Source organism: Vanacampus margaritifer, chromosome 2 (assembly GCF_051991255.1).
Source record: "Vanacampus margaritifer isolate UIUO_Vmar chromosome 2, RoL_Vmar_1.0, whole genome shotgun sequence".
Taxonomy (NCBI): Eukaryota; Metazoa; Chordata; class Actinopteri; order Syngnathiformes; family Syngnathidae; genus Vanacampus; species Vanacampus margaritifer.
The window spans coordinates 29,976,456-29,993,432 of NC_135433.1; the positions used below are offsets into that span (position 1 = coordinate 29,976,456).

Genomic DNA, 16,977 nt, shown 5'->3' on the forward strand with positions numbered 1-16,977 from the left:
GAACACATCATAAGTTGCTCTAATGATGAAGCTAATGTAGCTCGCTTCCATTTCCTAGAGCTCTCTCCAGTTGAGTTTTCTTCCTTACAGGCCCTCCCACCTCATCCATTGTACTTGTTTGGCAAGCGAGACAGCCTTGGCGCTTCTTCCCACCTCCTCTTCACGGCGCACCTCTTCCACCATCACTTTTTTCCTCTCTGATGTTGAGGCCTTACGCCAAGTTGGTTTACTTAAAGCAAGGCCAAGGCCTCCTCTTCCCTGGTGGACAAGCCCCACAATGTCGTTGTGCCTCAGGGCTGATGTAGCTTGCAGCACCGCATTAGATGGTGACCATTTTCGTCCAGTTACCAGGGGTGGTGCAACGTTACTGATAGTCTGATCTCTAGAATCTCTAGAAGTCATCTGGAGTCTTATTTTAGAGCACTTGTACTCTTCGGTTAGGCTTGTTATAGGCAGTTCAAGGACCCCTTTGCCGTAAAGGCTGATGTTAGTCAGACAGCGTGGGCCCCCGAGCCATTTCTTAATGTATGAGTTCATGTTTCGTTCCATCTTCTCCACCGTTGTTATTAGGACCTCAGAGAGTGAGAGGCCACAATACTCGAGGGAGAAGACCAAATTGTAGGCACCAGAGCTTAAGTTTTCCTGGCAATAGTGTCTTATTAATGTTTTCCAGACTGTTGGAAATATCCTTCCTTAGTTGTTGTATTTGGTCCTTGTCCCTGAGGCTTGCATTGTACCACCTGCCTAAGCTTTTAACGGGTTGTTCAGACACTGTGTGTCAGTAAGGTGGGGCTTTAGGACCCAGATGCGGGAAGGCAGAGCAAGGAGGCAGAGGTGCAGTCCAAAAGAGGTTTTAATATCAAATCAAAAAAAAGGCTAACTTCAAAGTACAAAACAAACGGAACTAACAAAACCTGAAGCAAAACATGAAAAAACAACTAAGGCGAGACTAACAACATGACATGGATCCGGATAAGGCAAAGAGGTCAGCGTGACGTGGCAAAAGACTTACGAACGTGGCCACAGCAAAAAGGAAACGACACAGACAGGGGGGAGACAACCGACTAAATACACCAACACTAATGACATGACAAGACACACCTGGCTGAGGGCACTGATTGGATGACACATGAGGGTAATGGGGAAAGGTGGACACAATCAGGGTTGACACAGACACCACATGAGGAAGGGCAAGTGACCAGAAACAAGAGGAGTCAGACTTTTCACAATAAAACAGGAAATGACAAGACAAGGGGAAAACACAAGGAAAACATGACAGGGAGTAAACAAGACTGAAAATAAACATGACACTGTGGGTATAGGGTCATCACCAATGCAGAACTTCACGTTCTTAAGTTCTCCCTTGACGATTGAGATGCTTCGTGACTTGTTCGGCTTGATTTTCATCCGGGCCCACTTGATGTTCTCCTGCAGTTTTGCAAGTAATCGCCTAGTGCATGCTGCAGTAGTAGTCAGAATGGTTATGTCGTCCATGTATGCTCTGATATGTGGAAGGCGAATCCCGTTCTTGACTCGCCCACCACCCACCGCCCATTTTGAGGCCCTGGTGATGATTTTTCATTGATTATTATTATTATTGTTGCGTTTTATTGCACGACGCACCGCTTTGCTCCACAATAACAATTGTGGTTGTTCACCAAGAATCATGACGGAGTCGCAAGTGGATTTGTCCTGAACCGGTCTGGGTGACTGGCGAGGAAGAAACAAACAACCACAAGCAATGTTATTTGTTACCCAATGTCGTGCATTGTATAAATATGGGTTCCCCAGTCATCAACAAGTATTTTCTGAAGCAAGTCGGTTTTTCGGCTAATCATTATTTCATTATGCTCCCGCCAATGGGTAAACAATGGTGCATATCCTTATATTTTTTCTTGTCTATTCTTTCTTCTTTAATTGACTCTGTGGCTTGAGGATAGTTAAGAAGAATGGATATGCCAGTACACTGTAGCAGCCAGCTGACCGATGTGCCTAAGTGGCGGCCATGTTGGGGAGGTTGACGTTCCCATCATGTACATTGAAATGAAGTCAGAACTCCGAAATCTCAACCGATTTTCCATGAGGTTTACTTTTTATGTCAATACCAAAGCATGTGCAATTAATACATAACATGTTTTTTTGTTTAGTTTAGTTTTGTTTATTCAGTTTAGTGAGATCACATCATGCGGATGCTTTTTACAATAAGACAGACAAACACCATATGATCCCTTAATCCAATATCTAATAGTAGAAGGTCAGTTGAAATAGCCTACATTTAAAATGTCAGTTGGAGAAATTCAGTACTAACTTGACTAACATATTCAACCTTGTATTTCTGATTGCTGCTTTGTCTTGGGACCACTTGCCCTATTTACAGTTGATCAAGCTCTTGAAACCATGACACAGGGGGAAAAAATAGTCCTTGCTGCAGAGTTCAATGCTCATTACAATAAAATGATGTGGGGGGTATTCATTTAAATAGGACTAATTTTACCTGGCATCATTTTCACAGGGCAAATAACAATCTGCAAATTAGGGCAGGATTTGACACGGTTATGCACGCTAAGTTGTTTACAAAGCATGTTCCAGCATACTCTTAAAAGTCAATTCTCACTGCTAATTACATTATCCCACATCTTCTGCTTCTGCTTAAACTCACCCTGTTCACACATAATTTATGCAAGATCATAATGCTCTCAAAAACGGCAATAGTCACGTTAAATCAAAGTGTCATTCAGTATGCTGTGAGTAAATAATCCTACTCGGATCACTTAACATTGTATAATACATGTGTCTTCCCCCAAAGCCGATAACAGGGGTTTAACAGAATTTCAATCCAACCAAATAAACACGGTGTGTTACAACACCCACAAGAAATATTGTTTAAAAATGGTTATATATATATATATATAAAAATTTGGAGTGTACAATTAACCTGTTTTTGGAAATGTGGGAGGTAACCGGAGAAATAAATAAATAAATTATATCAACAACAACTGTATTTATTTTTTGCTGGTTGTTTAATATATAAAAGGTACAGGGTTGCTGGCAGACATTAAAACAGTCATTATATCAATTGCTTTTTCTCATCCTTTAACACTGCATGGACACTATTTATTTATCAATTTTCTATACCGATTGTTTGCACTTTAAGCAAGAAAACCCACACAAGCATAGGGAGAACATGAAAACTCAAAACAGTAAGGCCTGAACCAAGACTTGAATGAGAACCTCTCAACTATGAGGCGGACATGCTAATCACTACCCGACCATGCAGCTCAGCTTTAGTGGTGAATGAGGATGGAAATTGCTAAAGATCAGTAGAAAGGTGGAAGAATGGGAATAAACTTTCTAATCTGTTGTACGTGATAAAGGTCATTATTTCATGTACAATAAACGACAATGTATCATGTTTACTTGCACATATGTTCACTCTGTGTTAAATATCACAGAAACTAAAAGTTGCATAACAAATACCATAAATATAGTATAAAATGTGTCTCCATCAACCAGGCAGTGTAAACACACTACAGCATTGCAAATCCTGTAATTTAAATAAAGTGCACATTACACAAAATGTTTTTGTTGTGTGATTGTGTCAAATTGTGAACTTATTTTCTGCAAATAAGTAAAATAAGATAAACGTTTAGTAACTTGGGAGTATCAATGTTATAACAATAGACAATAAAACATTTTTTAAAAAAATGCGTAAGAGACATTGTTAACAGTGCAAGAACTTTCCCATCCATTCACATTTCTCACCTTACATCTACAGCATCCTCCATAACTGTCATATCAGTCTTGCATTTAGCAGAAGGGTTGATGGCCAGTTCTGCAGGTGGGATGACAAAGCTTTTACTCAATGGAAGCCACATCCCTTCTCCTAAGGTGTACGTGAATCTGCAGAAAACAGCATGCAAAATAGTGTCAATATATATATATATATATATATATATATATATGAACATCAGCCAGTTGCAAATTTTTGCATCAACCAGTTTTTGCAACCTTATCAATAGCCGGGTTTACATGGAGAGTTTTTAGTCATTCCGATTGAAATCATTCCGAATGAAGATCTCTGGTCACTTGTTTACATGTGAAGTGATCCATTCTGATCTGCCGTTTATATGCTCCCTCCCTTTAATCGGATCAGCGGGACACATGGACATCGATCATGTGATTTATCAAGATGGAGTTCATTTGTCATTTAGCACAGTACTTGTGATAGTTCATCACTTTTATTGAGGCAACGTCTTGAAGTTTCAAGTACTTGAAAACAAGTTCTCCCCTCACAGACGAGCTCTTGGGGAGACGTTGCCATTTTACTGGGTGGAAACGACGACGTCATGATGCATTTACGTCAAGACAGAGCATGCGTATGCCGCACGCAGCCTCATCATACCGATTGAAGTGTTTAAATGACACCACCCCTGTGATTCCGAATGAAATTCCTTTCGGATTCAGCCTTTTCATTCCAAATGAGGTATTTATATGGAGCATTTTCATTCTGTTTGGCCATTCGGATTCATTCTAATCGGAATACATGGATCCATGTAAACCAAGCTTAAAAGACTCTTTTCTTTTGTCCTGGGACACTCCAAAGTGAGGGCTGGTTGACTAAGAGACTGTTTCACCTCCACTGACGAACATCCCCTCATCTCTGGAATGCAAAAGACTGACCAAGAATAAAAAATAAAAAAAATACTTATTTTGCAACAGAACAATGAATTATGAAATGTTATGTCTTTGCCATCTTAAACGTTGACACTATGAAGTACTGTGAATATGTTTCAGGTGTGTGGGCATATTCCCTACTCTTCATTAACACATGTAGAGGATTAACCTTTCAAGCACCTGGTTACTGTCTGTTGATGTCGCTCGTGTTCGAACTGAGTGAGTTTTGAACAAAGATGAGATAAAAAATTTAATCTGATCCAAAATTCTCCATCACAGGGGATAAGATGGTTATTTTCCATTCGTCTGTCTGTGAAACCTGAACTGTGTGAAGGCCCGGGTGGGGATGCCGACAGCAGAATAAAACCCAGTGTCACGAAATAACTACAATTAAAACTCAAAAAACACTCTCGTAAACAAAATAAAATAATAACTAAAATGCCTCTTAAAAATGAAAACTAACTGAAACTACATTTTACAACTATAATTATAGTTAAACCTCATTAGTTTTCGTCTTTGGTAATTAATTCAATACATGAGCCTCTAAGATGGATCTTAAATGTGATTTAAGTATATTTATTTCAATATTAACAGAAATAAGGGCACTTAAAAGTGTGTCTAACAGAAGTAACGTCATCTAAAAGCAGCCAATAGAAAAGCACCTTTAGATGATGTCACTCCAAGGTGATAATTTTGTGAGTTTGACTTTTGGCTCAAAACTGGCTACCAGAATCGCCTGCCATTTTTTTCCCTCCCCTTTTTTTTTATGGTGGGGACACTAAAAGGCAATCACTTCACTTTTTTCACTGCCTTTTTCCTTTTCTGTTTTCGTAGCTGCGTGGCCTCTACACACTCCCTAAAATGGCCAGCCATTGCGATGCGATAGGGTCAGTGTAGACCACACTTTTGTCTCTGCAAGGCTCGAAGGATCTCAGGATGGCCGACAAAGGCGCTCTGAAGCCGTACAGAAAAAGGCATCTTTAAGCCAGCAGATCAAACTCTGGAAGGATTGTCCGCCGCAATCCTTGGGCCGTGAGGGCTTTATCTACTATTTCTAAACTCTCTCCCGGGTGAACTTTTTTTTCCTCTCTCTTTTTCAACTGGCCTGCCAGCGAACCTCCAATCCAGGCAAACCACGCCACGTCTCGGACCAAAAACCAGACCAGCTGCAAGTGCAACTTTGCAGACATTAACCAGAGTGTACAAATTGGTGCTTCCAAAATTCCATCACCTCATTTAATACCATTCCTCTTTCGTTGGATGTTAATATCTATGTTTATTTTGGTTTGTCTATTTTCCTATCACAGTAGTTAAAGTTTGCTTCTTTTTTTGTTGTTGTTCCCAAGTAGAATAGAAAATAAGCATGCACAAAATCAAAACCTGGTTGTGTACTGTGAGTGTGTTTTAACAATTTATACTAACTCTTTGACTGCCAGACATTTTCAGAAAAGGGATGCCGTCAGTGCCAGTCGATTTAAGCATTTTGACTGATCTTTCAAGGTCCACAGAAAATGTTGTGTTTGGACTATGGAAACACACATACTACCAAATGAAAGATTGGACTCTCATCTTTCATCAGAAAAAAAAGTTTGTTTCTACCTTATTCCGTTCTTCAGTAATCAACAATAGAAAATGGTTAGTTTCACCCAAATGCTCTGTTTTGAAACAAAAAACGGAGAAATCAAGCTTTTTGTGAAACGATGTTATTTCATGCACTCTAGTGAATTTGAGACCTTTTTTTTTCCATGAATGATGCCCACAAACACCTAAAAAGTGTTCTGTAAAACACTACCACCAACAATGAAAAAGTGTTTTTTGATAGCAAGATACGTTTATTTACATTCAACAGTGTAACAATTTGGCAAAACAATTTCACAAACTATTTACAAATGTGTGCAACCGTGGTACTATTTACAATTGTGTGGATGTTTCAAATACAGTTTTTCTTTTTGTAACACTCCCCTGCGTGCAAGGAGACGCAGCAGGATTTGCACAACAGATTAGTTTTACTGCGATTGCAGACGCTACACTTTTTTGCTGGCTTTTTTTTCCGGGGAATAGCAAGTATATACCGCAGTGTGTGCTTGGCCATGTTGCCATCAAGTCTACTCTCAGGATCATGATACGGTGACGTTACGGTGGTGTTACGTCTGGCTTCCTCATGTCCTTCAGTTCCTATACCGGGTGGTTGATCCATCTTATCCGCTCCATTCATGGTGGCATCGTAGTCCAGAACCAGTGTCTTCTCCGTGATCAGACTGTACCCACTCCTCCGATGAATATGCATTGGACTCGGGGCACTCTTCGTCGTCCGATTGAACGTCCGCCTGAGCAGAAGTGCTCGGTTGTGCTCCGCGTTTTCCGGCGTTAGCCGGTGAGGCTTTATGACGTGATCATAGCCGCCGCGTCAACGCTTCCAACTTCGGCGTCAACCTCGGAGTCACCATCATCTTCATCGTCGTCATCAATGTGCTCTTTAGCATTGGTCGATGCTTTTCGTCTTTGAAAAAAATGCTCAAGCGTGAGCTGCTTGCAACCAGTCGCCATTATGGCTTCCTCAGCCATTGTCCCCTCTCTAGCTCCGCCTCACGTCTTCTACTGACGCCTACCCAATCTTGTCCAAAGAGAGTCATCGCTGCCATCTAGGGGCCAAAAATAGGCATTGTACTAACTAGATCTGCTTGATACTTTCAGCACAGCTGGCCAAGGCTTTCCTCCACCCATTTCCCCCCAAAAAAAAAAAAAACTTGGTGAACGTCCTCCGTAGGTTTTTACTAAACGTCATTTCACGTTTTTGGCAGTAAAAGAGTTAACCTCTGAGCTGGAAAAAGATCTAACAAACTATTAAAGTGTAGCAACCTTCATTTTAATGACTGATTTTCAAGGGTTAAAATCTTGGATGGTGCCTTTATCTGTGCCTGAAACTGTAGGTACATATTACTAAACTGCGGGAACAGATTAGTAAACTGTGCAAACAGATTACTAAACTGTGGGTACAGATTAGCAACAACAAAAAAATCATACCCTGGCACCAGAGGGGCTTCGTAAGATTGATACACTAACAAGGGTAAAATTATACATTATAAAATCATTAAAACTAGTGGCAAGTTTGAGCTGGCTACCATTTATTTTTATTTATATATTTTTTTTTTTTATCAGGTCTCCTGACTATTCCCCTTGAGACCCGCCTGTTTCTGTGTGTTTGTGCGTGTGTGGCCTGCAGGATTGGCACAACGAGTGGTGCTAGGGCCAGGTGCAGGTAATCATCATCAACATCATCAATGTTGTGTATATAAGCCAGTCCCCAACTCCACCTCACCGCCAGATCAACACACTCCATCATGAGTTTGTCCATCTAGCCTGTCAAAAGTATTTCTGCGAAGTGTTTTTCGATTCAGATTTTTGCTTCGTCTGCTTCCTCAGTTGCTTGTGCTTCACCGCTTGCCTGCCACAACTCCCTGTGCTACTGGCGCTGCTCCTTGATCAGCAACCCACACCTTGGACCATTATTTTATCTACTGCCTTCAGTTAATAAATCTTCGTCATCCCATTCACCTGTTTGACTCATGTCTGCATTTGGGTCCTTCACACAACCAGAACCCTGACAGCTTGATCTGGCCTCATTATGGACCCAGCAGAGACCAACCCTGACTGCCACAGGCTCGCTGGACAAGGAGCTCTCCTGGACCAACATGACCAAGCAATCACTCTGTTAATGGGTTAAGGTAGGTGAATTCTCACAAGCCCTTGCTGCCTTTCAAAAACAACTCACCTCCTTGCAAATCCGCGAGCAGAACCAGCCCGCACCAGCACCTTCCACATCCCCGCCCAATCTCTCAAGGAACCGTTTGTGCCGGCACCAGCCCCGTATAATGGCGATCTTCTTAGCTCAATGCTCACTAGTGTTCAGTCAACAACCCCTGTCTTATTTTACGGAGCAATCCAAGATATCTTATCTCATTGGCTGTCTCCGCGTTGTCCTGGGTCAAAGCGGAATTAGAGCGACAGTCTCCAGTTTGTGTTTGTTGTTTCTCTAGTTTTACGCAGGAGACGAGGAAAGTTTTTGACCACGCAGTCCATGGGAGGGCGGCTGCTCGGCGGCTCATGTACGGCAAGGTCCTCGTAGTGTGTCTGAATTTCATGTTGCCTTTCGGACACTTGTAGCTGAAAGCCACTTTAATGATGAGGCGCTCCAGGAGGTCTTTCGGGGTGGGGCGTTAAATAAAACTCTCAGACGAGTTGGCTTCTAGAGATGAGCCCACAAGCCTTAATTAACTCATTAGTCTCGTTATTAGGCTTGATTGTCGACTTTGTGAGCGCCAGAGGGAACATTCCAGGCTCTGGACCCCACCTGCTTTGTTTCCTCCTGCATGTCAGTGTACTTCCGCCCCCACTCCGACGGCCACACCGCCCACTGGCGCTGACAGCGAACCTATGCAGCTGGGGCATGTTTGGCTCACTAAACAAGAGAGAACGCGCAGGCGCTGTGCCAATCTATACCTCTACTGTGGAGGAAAGGGGCACTTTATCGCCAAATGCCTCCTGCTGACTGCGAGATGGTCGGGTTCACCCGCCAGCAAGGAAAGGTTGGTTTTCTTTGGTCCTTCCTCGGGTCCCCTGACAGCCTAACGGCTCTGGCTGGGTTTTGAAGTGTTCGGTTTAGGTGAACGGTATGGGATTTTTTAATAGGTTTTAAAATTTTAGGTGAACTAATGAATGCACGCACATGCACATACTCACCCACTTACAAAAAAAAAAGGAAAGGTTGGTGAATCTGACTCCCCCTCCCCAGGTTGTTTCCAGCTCTCTGCTGCCCTTGTTTGGAAATATCTGTTGATGCCTCTTTCTGTTCTTGTTGATTCTGGTGCAGATGACAACTTAATAGACCGCAGCCGGGTGTAGCAGATGGGTGTCATTCTATTGCCGCTATCCACCTCCATTAGGACCCAGGCTCTGAACAACTGCTCTACAATATAAACCACAAAACCGTTCCATTCTCCCTCACGTTGTCAGGTAACCACCAAGAGGTCATCAGTTTTGATGTATTTGACAACCTGCAAGTTCCACTAGTACTTGGTTTGCCTTGGCTAAAAGTCCACAACCCCGACATAGACTGGTTAAAAGGCAAGATCACTTCCTGAAGCGATTTCTGCCACAAGAACTGTTTGAGATCTAGGAGACCCGCCAGCACCCCTCATCAGCCTGAGCAGCCAGACCTCTCCCTCGTTCCAACCTGTTGTCATAATCTTGCCCCCGTTTTCAGTAAACATCACGCCATGTCCTTCCCTCTACATAGACCATATGATTACACCATTGACCTCAAGCCTGGCGAACCCCTCCCAGGGGTCAGTTATTCAATATTTCTCAGCGGGAACGGACAGTTATGGAGGACTACATATCAGTCATTGGCTGCAGGAATAATTCGACCATTATCTTCCCCTGTAGGGGCAGGGTTCTATTTTTGGGGAAACAAAAAGGACAAGACACTGTCATTGTGTGGACTACAGAGGACTTGACAGCATTACAACCAAGAAGAGGTACCCATTGTCTCTTATTGGCTCTGCTTTCACCCTTCTCCATGGTGCCACTGTCTTCACCAAGTTGGACCTTGGCCAAGCTTGCTACCTGGTCCACATCCAGGAGGGGGACAAGTGGAAGACTGCCTACAACACCCGCAACGGCCATTATGAATACCTGGTTATGCTGTTTGGTCTCACAAATGTCCTTGCAGTCTTCCAGGCATTTGTCCATGATGTCTTGAGGGACATGATAGGCCTGTTCACTTTCGTATACCTTGACGATATTCATGTGTTTTCCAGTTCCCCGGCTGAACATGATCGCCACGTGCGGCAGAGGCTTCTTGAGAACAAGCTCTATGTCAAATCTGAGAAGTGAGTTCCACGTCCCTAAAACAACCTTTCTGGGATACGTCATTGCCTAGGGGGAGCTTCAAATGGACCCAGCTACGGTGACTGCTGTTGCAGATTGGCCAACACCCCACTCCTGTAAGCAATTGCAGCATTTTCTTGGCTTCGCAAATGTGTATCGAAGATTCATAAAAAACTGCTCGCATTGCAGCCTCTCCTCACAGCCCTCACGTCAACCATTAAGTCCTTCCAGTGGTCCAGCGGAGCTGAGACAGCTTTTGGAGAACTGAAGAAGCGTTTTGTTTCTGCTCCAGTTCTCATCCACCCTGACACGACTCGACAATTCATCGTTGTGGTGGACGCCTCAGATATGGGTGTGGGCGCTGTGCTGTCACAGTGAGCCGAAGCGGACAGTAAGATGCACCCCTGTGCATTCTTTTCACGCGGGCTGTCCCCAGCCGAACATAATTACAGTATTGGGGACAAACTCCTGGCCGTCAAGCTAGCCCTCGAGGAATGGCAACACTTGCTGGAAGGAGCAGACCACCCTTTTGTTGTTTGGACCGACCATCAGAACCTAGAATACATTCGATCGGCCAAACCTTTGAACTCCAGACAGGCAAGGTGAGCATTATTCTTTGACCCTTTTGTGTTCACCTTGTCTTTTCGCCCAGGGTCCCAAAACACTAAGTCTGACGCTCTGTCCCATCAGTTCACACCTGAGAGCGCCAAGTCCAACCTTTTTGGCATCACCTGGGAAATAGAGTATGTGGGAAAGTGGGCCCAGCAAGAACAGCCCAGCCAAGACAGTGGTTCGCTGGTTTGTTCCTGCCTCTGTCCGTTCCCAGGTCCTTGAATAGGGACATTCCTGACCTTTAACGCGTCGCCCTGGGATCCGCCAGACATTGGCATTCCTCCGTCAGCGCTTCTAGAGGCCCTCCAAGGAAGAGGACGCAAGGGCATTTGTTTCAGCTTGTACAGTGTGCACACAGCGTAAGTCCTCCTCCAAACCTGTCTCTGGTCTGCTACGTCTGCTCCCTGTTCCCAGCCATCCCTGATCGCACATTGCTGTGGACTTTGTCACGGGTCTTTCTCCTTCTGAAGGTAACGCCGTCATCCTCACAAATGTGGATCGATTTTCCAAAGCTGCTCATTTCCGCCCTGCCGAAGCTCCCATTGGCGAAAGAGACTGCTGAACGCTTAACAATGTCTTCCGTTTGCATGGGATCCCCTCTGACATTGTGTCCGACAGAGTCCCCCAGTTTTCTTACCAAGTGTGGAGATCCTTCTGTGCAGGCCTGGGCATCGGGATTAGCATATCCTCTGGGTACCAGCCTCAAACGAATGAGCAAGGGGAACGGGCCAACCAGCAAACGGAGTCCGCTCCTCGTTGCATGACCCACTCCAACCCAGCTTCTTGGAGCACTTGCATGGGTCGAGTATGCCAACAACACGCTGCCTAGCGTCTCCCTGGGTATGTCTCGGTTTCAATGCTCCCTGGGCTATCAACCCACGTTATTTCCCTCACAGGAGGCTGATTGCACGTCCCATCAGTCACGCGCCATCTACGGAGGTGCGCCAGGTCCTGGAAGTTGGCTTGTTCCACCCTGCTGCGTGCCTTGTCGAGGTCGCAGGTTCAGGCTAATCACCATCGCACTACAGTGTCCGTCAGAAGGTGTGGCTTGGTTCTCGTAACCTTCCACTCAAAGTGGAGTCCAAGAAACTGGCACCTCGTTCCATCTGTTCCTTTGAGATCGTTGCCATGGTGAGCCCGTGTTCTGTCCAGCTGGATCTCCCTGCTTCTCTTTGAGTTCATCCTACCTTCCATGTGTCCCAAGTCAAGCCAGAGTCTTCAAGTCCTCCGGTGCCTCCTCCTCCACTCCTCTTTGTGGTCGATGGGCGTCCCACCTGCAATGTTCGGAGGCTTCTGGATGTGTCCAATAACTGGTGAACTGGAGGGGCTACGGGCCAGAAGAGCGTATCTGGATCCCTGCCCAGCAGGTGTTGTGCAGGTCGCTTATCCGCGACTTTCCTCGTCGGTATCCTGGTCACCTGGGTCGTGCGCCAGGGGGTGCCCGTCGGAGGGGGGGTACTGTCAGGTCTCCTGACTCTGCCCCTTGAGCCCCGCCTGAGTGTGTGTGTCCTTCTGCAGGATTGGAGCGACGAGTGGTGCTGGGGCCAGGTACAGGCAATCATCATCATCATCATCAGTGCTGTGTGTGTGTATATAAACTAATCCACCTCATCGCCAGATCAACACACTCATCACGAGTTTGTGCATCTAGCCGGTCAATAGTATTTCTGCCAAGTGTTTTTCGATTCTGATTTTTGCCTCATCTGCTTCCTCAGTTGCTTGTAATTCACCGCTTGCCTGCCTCGACTCCCTGTGCTACTGGCGCTGCTCCTTGACCAGCAACCCACACCTTGGACCACGGTTTTATCCAGTGCCTTCAGTTAATAAATCTTTGTCATCCCATTCACTTGTTTGACTCATCTCTGCATTTGGGTCCTTCACACACACAGAATCCTGACAATTTTAGTGATGTATATTTGAACGACAATTCAAGTGCACGGCGGAGCATTCACGCATGACATGCATACTCGAGGATGTCACGATGTGTCTACTCGCGCAAATTTTCGCACCCCACAGATGATGATGGCCGACACTGTGCGTTATCTGCATATAGGCAGTGATGGTCCTGGCTTATGCAACTTCACTTGGGTAGTGAGCATTGATTTCAGCATTTGACATATTACTGTATGGCTGTGCACTTTTGATCTTAGAACAGCTTTAGGACTAGACTAATGCTGGCTGAATAAACTTAAGTCTTGAGCTGTTTCTTGAGTTCTCATAAAAGACAAGAGAACCTAATCAAAGAAAACATGGAGTCTAGTTCCCAATATACTAGTCAATCACAGCTTTTGAAGGTTTATAGCATAAATAACTTTTTACCCACTACCTGTATAAAAACTCTATCCCTTCACATATCCATCGATGATGGAATATGTTGCTGTAAAATACATACACTGTATAGTTAGATGTTTTTTGAGGTTCACCTTACCTGAAAATGCGATCAGAGGGTTGTTCTCCCATCACAAGATCAAAACCACGCTGGAAGATGGTGTATGGCCAAGGCCTATGATATATATATATATATATATATATATATATATATATTTTTTTTTTTTTTTTTTTGGAGAGAGAGAGCGAGAGAGATCGTAAGAGACAAAATGCTAGAAATCAAATAAACCACAAATAAAGCAAGAGCACTGATATTTTGTGTATTGCATCCTACTGATGTAAAGTAAAAAATGCCTCACTTCAAATTATTTCCCCCAGTCAGAGCCATACAATTTACATAATCAGGATGAGTGGTGTATCTATACAGATTGACACCAGCATGCTGTGTATGTCTATTTGATAAATAAATGAGAGAGGTGGTGTCACTATTAGATGCCAATAATAGAAAGCACACATAAAATCATTTTAAAAAACAATATTTGATCTCGATGACAATTATTATTTTCTCTTATTATGCATCAAACAAAATTGAAGACATTTAATTTCCAGTGACTGTAACAAACCAGTCACACAAACCAGATCTGCAAAATAAATAATGACATAGAAAATAAAAATGGAGTGGGGGGTGACAGAAGATCTTAAAGACTTAATCACACATTAATCATAGATGGATGCCCCTTCATATCATTTACTGTCCCTTTGATGGAGATGGGGCTGCTGAAGGAACATGTTAAGAACTTATTCACATCAGACAGACGACCCTTCATCAGCAAACGTTGATGGGAAGGAAGGATAGGTTTCTGTGGATGCCCCCCCCCCCCCCCCCTTCCCCATCATATGGATGTCCAGGGCCACCTCCCTCCCATCAGCCCCACCTTTTGCACGCCACTGGGATCAAACAGTAACCTAAATGAGATGAGAATGTGTACTTACCCTTGATTGGGCCCCCACTCACTACGGATGCAGAGGTGCTTGTGGACTGGGTCCTTCATGTAGCCATTAAGGCAAATGCATGCTCCTGTCAAAAGAAATACACTGGTTCAATTATGCATCATTACAGCTAAGCAGAGACACCTTCGTTATGTGGGTTGCGCACAAACTAATTTTGAATAATTTGCACAAGTTGGCTTGTAGCACGCCATTAAATGAGTTCCTTCATCCCCATTTATTTAGGAGGGGAAAGTCAATTGGGTTTGATTTAGTTTCACAGTGGATTATGGGATATATTTGATACTTTACTTTCTGAGTGCATCCAACTTTTATTGTGCATATGTCCAAATTTGCTCAAAGCATATTATTTAATTGATGTTTCATGTTTTTCTCCAGAGTTGGCTCCTGGACTGTCATTGTCAGTATGTCTGAATCCTTCACTGGTGTCAATGTAAAGAACAGTGCAGTGGTCGATGGCGCTTCCACCAAAAAGAAAGCAAGAGTTGCCAGTATCCCGCTACCCGGGCCCAGCACTGAAAATATGTAGGTCATGTTTTTTTTTCTTGTTTTCCAATTTGTATTTTCTGTTAATCATACTGTGAATGACTTGCTCTGTCCTTTTCTAGCTGTTGACCACAAAGAATTGCACCAGTTCAGAAACTGCAATTTTACACTGCATTTTCCCCATCAAGGACTCTCAGCCCTGTGCCGCAACAGGAGATTCGTGAGGGGACTATCACACACCTGCCTTCTATGCTAAGACAGTGGATTGGAGGCGCTGCCTCAGGCTCTGAACTTCCTCTTTATCATCATCCTTCTTTGCTTCTGTTTGAACTGGGGCACTAGTACCTTTGTGATTCACTGTGACAGTTTCCCACAATACTGAATTCATTCCTCCGATAAGTTCCACAAATCAATGAGTGAATGGCTGGAATTATCATTTAATGTTCCTTAGGAATTCCAGATTGTCATGTGTTAACTTTCAGTTAAGGTTTGCTGAAAAGTGATTCCTTAGAAATGCTGATTGTTTTTCAAGAGTTTCAAATAAATGTGGAAGCACTGTTCATAACCTGAGGTGACATGTTTCATTAAAGTTGTGAAGCTCCTTCTTGTTTGTCGTTTGTGCTTCCATCAGCACTTGACATTTTTCCTCCACAGTTGTTTTTATTGTTTGGTCAGTGTCTGCTGTTCCATGGATTATTTCCATTATCTATACAGAGGAATAATTATGTTGAACCACAATTCCAGCTGCATAACTAACATCCAGCAAAATCAGTGGTTGGGCCAGATTTGAATCCAGAGGCAAATCTATGTCTAACAGAGACTGTGCATCCATATTTCCAGCAACTGGCTCTGATTTATTATAGCCTTGCTTGGATGTTGCTATTACCATTAATACTCTAATGGATCATTTTTTGTTGTTTTTGTTGTTTAATGTTTGTTGAAATACTTTATATACAAACCCCAATGACAGTGAAGTTGGAAGAAATTGTGTAAAACATACATAAAAATGGAATACAATGGCTTGCAAATAATTACAACCAAAAGTAAGGTAAGGTGAAAGGTAAGGTATTTAATAGGGGTGTAACAAAAAACTATTTGAACCGGAAATCCGGTTTTGAGTTTAACGATGCAAGTGCACCGGCACACAGACTAATGAATCGGTCTAAAAATAGCTTGAACCTGCCGATGGGCTGGTCAAGACGTCATAAATCGATTTTATGTTTCTGATAGAGCTGCTCAAAACTTTTTTTTTTTTTTTTAATAAATCAACCAAAACAGTCCAGTTGCGATCGGTTCAATGTCATGAGAAATTTCCTGGATGAATGAGAATATTATTCACAAGCGAGCTGACTCTATCAAGTCATGCGAGACTTCGCCCGGGAGACCTGTTTGTTTGGCGTGGGTGGAAAAAAAAAAGGCACGCGAGACTTGTCACAGTTACAGTATGTGACGTCAGATAGCGCTGCGCTTTCAGTTTGGGATGGAAGTTGAATGGAGACGCGGTCAGGCGGACAAGATTTACAACTTGTTCAGACAAGTTTAATGTGCAACGTATAGAAGAGATGTTTATTTTAAATGGACAATGGAATGCTGGATAAAAGTGTCGCCATGTACAAAGACTGTCAACCATAAGTACGGCAGATGTATGTACGTACACGCTTGATGAGCCGGTGTCAGTGTCGGGCTGCCAGATTGGGTGTTGCCTAACGAACACATTACGCTACAGGATTGGCCGGAAATTATCCAGTTGACTTCAAACATTGGAAAGAAAATATTAAAGATGTAATTTAAACAAAAAAATGTACGGACTGAAATTGTAAAAACGTAAATAAACCTAGGAATATAAATGCCAGATATAGTGAATAAATAATAAAACAGATTGAATAAATGATAAATACACAAATTAATTGCCTGAGATGTGACAAATATTATCAGTTTAGATTGTTAATTGTTCCTATTATCATTATCATTAAATTCATT

The 16,977-nt window shown here is 43.3% G+C and overlaps 1 protein-coding gene across 7 annotated transcripts in view; it reads right to left on the reverse strand.

The window, feature by feature from the left end:
- astn1 (astrotactin 1) overlaps window positions 1-16,977 on the reverse strand; it is a 325,383-nt gene that overhangs the window by 197,989 nt on the left and 110,417 nt on the right. For all 7 annotated transcript variants that reach the window (XM_077557705.1, XM_077557701.1, XM_077557704.1 and 4 more), the window contains exons 9-11: window positions 14,497-14,581; window positions 13,604-13,678; window positions 3,763-3,900 (exon numbers count right to left, since the gene is read on the reverse strand). In XM_077557705.1, the coding sequence (XP_077413831.1) occupies window positions 3,763-3,900; window positions 13,604-13,678; window positions 14,497-14,581 (298 nt within the window). The remainder of the gene's footprint in view (window positions 1-3,762; window positions 3,901-13,603; window positions 13,679-14,496; window positions 14,582-16,977) is intronic.